The sequence below is a fragment of the Opisthorchis viverrini genome (assembly GCF_000715545.1).
Source record: "Opisthorchis viverrini unplaced genomic scaffold opera_v5_67, whole genome shotgun sequence".
Taxonomy (NCBI): Eukaryota; Metazoa; Platyhelminthes; class Trematoda; order Opisthorchiida; family Opisthorchiidae; genus Opisthorchis; species Opisthorchis viverrini.
In genome coordinates this window covers 630,446-637,349 of record NW_008751722.1, presented here as the reverse complement: position 1 = coordinate 637,349, position 6,904 = coordinate 630,446, and the positions used below count along the sequence as shown (strand labels likewise).

Genomic DNA, 6,904 nt, shown 5'->3' with positions numbered 1-6,904 from the left:
CGGGTTGGCGCAGTCCCCGAGTTTCCGTCAACCTTATGTTTTACTTGAACATTCTCAAATCTCATGAGCCGAATATATATGACACATGACAATATACTGTGTTTTTTTGGAGGCAAACTACCCGTCCTTTGTGTTAAAATACACTTGAAATATCCTGACCACAACAAAATGCGAAACGGGCACTTGCACACCAAATGAACCACTACTGAGGGATAAAAGTTCTCGCAAATTTGCTCAAGAATGTTCTTTAGAATCATACTGGTAAACTCTGCATTCAAATAGGAGACTTACTTGGAAAAGCGAAATTGTTTTGTAGTGCGCATGAGTTTCAGACTGGTTTGGTGCAAATATATCGCGAAGGGACTCAGAAGTTAGATTCAACCAGTCACCGAACGTTAACGTCGTAACGACAAAAGAATTTGTGGATGAAATATTGCTGATTTCACACTCCATTTCTACATCTTCGAAGGAATCCGTCTGACGAAACTGTTTCTCAAGCTTAGAAAAGACAAATAATAGGGTAAGATTATGGAGAGCAGTGCACTAGTAATAAATTTTCCACGCTAGCTTAGGAACTAAGTAGCTCCATGCAAAGGTTGCCCGCACATCCGACCAAATGAAATCGTTCTGAATGTGTTCCAAAAGTTAGTGCTATTTGTTTTGTTCTAAAGTTTACTTGGTATTCGAATTCCTGTCTCGAGGACGCTTGCGCAAATGGAAGTGTAATGAATTGCTATGGGTGAGTAATCACGTGAATTTACCTGTCAAATGCACTTGAATTATTAACAGATGTTCAGTTGTAACAGGGCAAGAACGAATATTCAGCAGGATTTTTAAAACAATAAAATCCGTTCCTAAATATTTTGCTTTGTCATGGTCACACCAGAAATCAGTTGCACCTACAAATCTGAAGCAAGAGAGGTTATACGTGATGCTAGGATGTTTTGCGCGGATTCATTGCGAATAGCAGTCCCATATTTCGCCACCAACCCTAAATCGAGGAAGATCTGGATCCAAATGCCACAGTAATCAAAGTCTATGTACACTTCGTGTGCTTCAGCTGGCAGGGTTTGATCCTTTGATGTCATCTGTGTAAATTAGGCGTGTGTAGCAACGCTAACAGAGACAACCTCTTTTTGGACGATCTAGTTTAACAGGAAAATGCGCTCACGCTTTGTGGTTACGGTTTATCTGTCGATAAATACCACAAAAATCACAGCCGCCTATAATTAGAAAAAAATATCTGCGGGTTATTAAATTTGGTGCTGTTGCCTTGTTTTCGAAATCGACAGACGAAACCCGGGCAGCTATGCTGTCCCATTTCGAGTAAATAGATCGATTCAATAACAAATGGCCTCTCATGTTCGTACGGGATAACTGCGAGAACGCAACTTGGCAACCTTGATCGTCAAGCCTAGTTTGGACATTCTGGGCCTCAGAGCACCAATATCTAAAAAAATGGGTCAGAATAAAGTTGATGCAAGTAGACAAGTTAAACTATTGTTAACTTTTGTGTGATGTTACGCAGAAGATGTGAAAGTTCACTCCGCAGTAAAACTGCTGAGAAGCTGTTCAAAGTTTCTGAAGGATGAGCACCACGCACGTTCCTTTACAGTGTTACATTTACATCTTGCTCACAAGCCCCATGAAGGTATGCAGAAATCGTTAACACTATGAAGATGTTCACCCGACATCTACCAGTTTCATTCTGTGGGTTTAACTCAAAACTCCACGCAGTTAACTGCTTCTTTTAGCTCATTCTCTGTGCACTCTACGAAGTCAACTTGGCAGCACCAGTGAATTGACAGACCAATAGAATGTGGAGACTTCGTCCTGTAACTGAAGCCAATCTATGCTGAAAAGCCGAGAAGCACAGTACAGCTGTTTCACCCTTATTGGGTATCATCAGCAGTGCGCATCCCACCAAAGTCCGAAGAGTCTCGAACCCGAGTTAACCACACTGCTGATCAGCCACTCGTTGCCGAACGGTTAAGTGTTCAAACTACTAGCCGGGAGGTCGCGGGTTCCAGACTCTTCGGAGTTTCGTGAGATGCGCACTGCTGATGATTCCCAATAAGGATGAATCAGCTGTACAGTGCTTCTCGGCTTTTCAGCATAGATTGGCTTCACTTACAAGACGAAGTCTCTACAAAAATTCCAAATCTCCTCACACTACCAACAAGACCAATAGAATTTTCGAGATCAATGGTGGTGGATCAAAAGTAACAGCAACGTTTTATTACAAACTTAAGGCGCCGTTAGTTAAAGGAATAAATTTTCCACCGGAATAGAAACAGGCGTAAAAGAAACAATTCTTTTGATGGAAGTTAATCTATACATTTTGGTCTTCTGATTTTCGGACAGAATCTCGGGACACCGTACCTGATTCAATAAAAACCTTTCGTGCTAGAAAAGTAATTATGACAAGAATATCTGGAATTTTCAAGACGCTGAGCAAGCCGAAATGACAAGTAAAACATAGTTTTACCTAAAACACGAGTCCTAACTGAATTATTACGTCACTTATGCGCAGGAAAAGACTGGAATAAAAAAGATTTTCAGTTCAACGTTCATCAAGGTCTGTTTTTGTATCCAGGCCTCGATACTGCAACACCCAGTAGGTGTTGTTGCCGTACTTAACTGACATGTTCCGAGACCTCAGTTCTACTGTTCTACAAGAATGTTTATATTCTACTCTCATGTGACCGGATATAATAAATTGTTCTTGCTGCGACAAACATTGCACCTTAATTAGTGCGCAGGTTTGTGGGTCACGCGCAAGCACGGTTTTAAGGGGTTCAGAAAAAACTCATCCAGGTCCCGTACTGTTGTAATATGTACCTGTCTACGGTTTAGGCGGACAGAGCTAACATGGTTTACAAATGCCAGTTCACAATGAACGAAATGAACATTCAACATAAGAATCCGCTGTTTTGGGCATTTTATAGAACGGCGAGGATCTATAAGGGGTATTATGTAATATGCTGATGACATCAACTGTACATATAAGGCTCCCTTAACCGGTAATTGCCATTTGCCGTTGTCCAAGATACTGTTGATTCATCTAGAAATTTCTGGTTTTTCAAGATTTTACCATCATCCAAGACGTGGTCAGTTTGGCTCATAAAATGGATACATATACGAAGAAAGACTGACGGCGAAATGCAACAGTTTCTATGTTAACAATCCAGCATTCAGAAATAATTTACAATTATGCCAGTTTATAGGATTAATTCGAAATGATGAATGAGCTAATGACATGGTGTGGTACATTCGAAGATCTCACTGCCCGGAAGGAATTAGTGGTAACCAGAAAATGCAAACTTGGGTTCGATGCACTAAAGTACTTTACCCAATGATTCTTATTTAAAGACGGAACATCTGCTGGCCTTCAGACAGATAAGCTTAGAAGTAACATATCCAAAATAATTAAACATACATCTGCACATAGACTGGAACTCAACTCCTTGAAGTCTGATGACTCCTTGTCTTCCAGTTCGGGTCTCCACCTCACGTCAGTGTCGTTCCAAGCGACATACCCTCCGAGGGTCACGACAGTCTCTTTAACAAGAAAAAACAAATTTTACCCCAAACGGTGTGCGATAAGAAAGATAACTCAGTAATTCACCACGGAAATGACTGATCAATGTGTAGTATGTGACTTGCAACATTTGAATGATAAGTTGTGCAACACTCAGGGAGAATCACATAAGATGCGAAGTTTTTACAGAATTATAAATTCTACTGGAATATATCTTGATATTATCTGTTATATCAATGTGCAATATGCGTAGTTGGGCTTATTTTTTCCGTATCTTAGTCCACGTGGTTCTATATCGGTTCTATATCAATAAAATCCTATTCCTTCAGAGTAATTATCTATGCTAGAAAGATCCGATGGGTCGTTTCCAAAGGGTAAATAGCAAACACTACACGGCTTCTCCATGCTTACTACAATTTGGGTTCATAAAGTCCGAAAGCATTAGATGCGTAAGATTTGTATGACACAGTAAATCAAAGCACACTAGATATTAAACAAACTTTTTCTGCGCACTTTGGCTTAACCAGAAATATGAGGCTTTATCTAGGAAAATTTTTACGGCTACAGTAGCTTTTTTTTACAAACTTCAGGGTTCAGTGCGATGCATTTCATCCATAATGAATATGGATATATCAAGCCCAAACAATTCAACATAAAAAATTTCTGGAACAGGCCATTCTGAAGGCTTAAGGGAATTGCTAACGATGTGTAGGAACAAAAGCTGAAGATCAAAGTAGATTAACTCAAATTGGATTTGACAGAAGTCGATGGCAGAATAAAATAACATGAATAAAAAACTTACCGTTCGTAGATTTAGCTGAGAGGACCAGTAGAGGGAAACTGGCGATGAGTAGAGCGCTAATGAGAATGTGCTGCTTCGTACTATTTATCCTCTACATTAGCACGAAAATTCATACAAAATGTAATGAACCAAGCCTGTGCGTCACTTGTCTCAGGGTGTCTTTCATTGTCATTCTTCCAGGACTTGAACACTTCTTTGATGTGCTCGAGTATTCTGTCAACAATGGTACTGCACACTAGTCTGCATTATTGACGTTCTCACCGCGGTTGATTATAGGAAAACCACACGCCACAGAACAGGTGGTTATATGACCTAAGAGCTTGAAAATAACTTGGGGGAACTACCAAATACTACTGTGGGGAACCCAACGCCACCAAACAATTCTGCTCACTATGATCACAAAGCCCAATAAGTTTATGAAGTAGACCACACAATCGCTATCAAAACATGACACCGATCTGGTTCATCGCAAGCGACGAGAATAAAGCCGGCAAATTTAGTCATTCGAACGAAATTCCCGCGTTGTACACGATGATATAAAAAATAACGGTGTATAATTGCCCACAAACTTCATCGGGAAATGAATGAAAACGCTTAGAACCTTCTGCAGCTTTTGTATTCTTCAGCAGCTCTGTAGAAAACCAAACATAACTTGCAGGCTACACTGACCCTCTTTATGATCACACTCCGTGGTGTTTTCTGAAGAAACCTGTAACTTCTGTCTTCTATACAGGAAATAACGTTCGAATTCTTATAAGTGAATCTTGCTTGTTTTTGGCCTTCAGCAAAGAAATATTTTGTTGAATGCAAATACTTTCGATGGAATTCGACTGAACCAAAACTCAAAACCCGAGAACTGCCGCAAAATCACGCAAAAAAGTGAAAAAAATAAACAAGGATAAAGAATCTTAATTGATTTTTCGCATGCGCATGACAGCTGATAAAGTGGTCGTTTTTTTAAGGCAATAAGTTATATTCGAAACCTATAGAAATTTGGAGAAAGTATCCAGTTATTCTCGTAAAGGTGGCGCACATTTGAGTGCCAAGTGGCAAAACCTCGTGTGTCGAGTCAAACTGATTTATGGCGATTCCCCCTAAAAGAAAATTTATTCACGAGTCAAACTGATTTATGGCGATTCCCCCTAAAAAGAAAATTTATTCAGTATTTTTCGATCAATATTTTCAGTGGGCAAAGGCCACTTTCTTTCAGCTTCTCTTTTCTTGCAGCTTGGACAAAATCCCTATGGGATTCAAAAATTCTATGAAATCCACTTGGTTTGGAATATGTTGCGCTATATCAGGAAGCGGAGAATGAGACGTGCACGGAACTTCATACTACGCTATTCTCCTGGTACTTAGCGTCATTTCAACAATGACAAGTACCTTGCTTAGTTATTTCGAAAGCATCTACCACGTTGAATCCTCCAGCGTTGATCAGTAGCCTTCTCACAACCATTAATACCTCGTTTTATTGTAGTCAAATTGCTTGATAAGTTAATTCAAGCGGCGGCTAGTTGAGCTTCTGGGCAAATAACTCATACCCTACTCTTTAGACGTACTAAGTGAATGAGTATGCACAAGACACCGCAAAGATTTATTAGAAGATGTGGCCTAGAATGTACTACGTGGTGCACCTCAGGTGATGAGCTCAGACTTGTAAATACCCACTTCGACATGCTTGAAAACCTATAGTAGACAGCGTATTACCGAATTAAATTTATTCCAATTGCTCTAAATTTGAGAATAAAGAATAATTGGAAGCTCAATAGTATTGGGGATTCGAAGTGTAAATATTGTGGTACACAATAAGACTAAACAGAAGAGACAGAACTTACCATTAGCTAAAATGAAGCAGGCTAGAAAAGCTGAACAGATGTGTAATGCGGTAGCCATTCTCATTAGTGTGGTCGCCATAGCACCGTTGTTGTGCAGTGTTTTATGTGAGCAATCTAAGCAGCCAAATACAAGATGACAAATGGAGCACAAGCAAAACACACCAATCTAGAAAACGTTTGATGAAAGTTTAGTTATTAGGACAAGGTAGATGCGCCTGAAGAGTGGCCGATGATTTTGTGTGAAATCGATATGTTTATCAAGCCACGAGGTCTCATATATACAGAGCGACAAAAAAGGCTGCTCTTTAATAAATTTTTGATACCACTTCGAATTAATTCAGAGCAGCAGCATTTTGAGAACCTCAAATGTGAACAGGTTTGACCACGAACGACTTCAGTGATAATTTCTTATCATTTATTCATTGGCATCTACTTGGACTGAAACTCACTACAGTTACACAGCATTTCCGGCCACAAAAGTGGACTGAAAATCAGGATGCCACAAGAAAATCAAGTTTTTGAAATAAGAACCCTTATGCCATGCGTGAAATGTATTTAAATATACTTGAGGTTACCATAGGACCAAAATAATCCATATAATCTAAGAAAAGCCAGTTGCAGGTGAGAATCATACCAGCTTGAAAGGAAAACTTATGTACTGTGACTCTGTCGGGACGATACAAATTGCGGATAGTTTGCCCTGCTTCTTATTTAGCAATGATTACA

At 39.6% G+C, this 6,904-nt stretch overlaps 1 protein-coding gene across 1 annotated transcript; it reads right to left on the bottom strand.

Annotated features, from left to right (window-relative positions):
• Positions 1-291: 291 nt before the first annotated feature.
• On the bottom strand, positions 292-6,344 carry T265_13434 (hypothetical protein; the record flags this gene model as incomplete). The annotated part of the gene is made up of 3 exons (XM_009168851.1): positions 292-498; positions 4,344-4,381; positions 6,179-6,344. Coding segments are annotated over 3 exons (324 nt in total), but the record flags the coding sequence as incomplete, so codon positions are not given.
• Between the last annotated feature and the right edge of the window lie 560 nt (positions 6,345-6,904).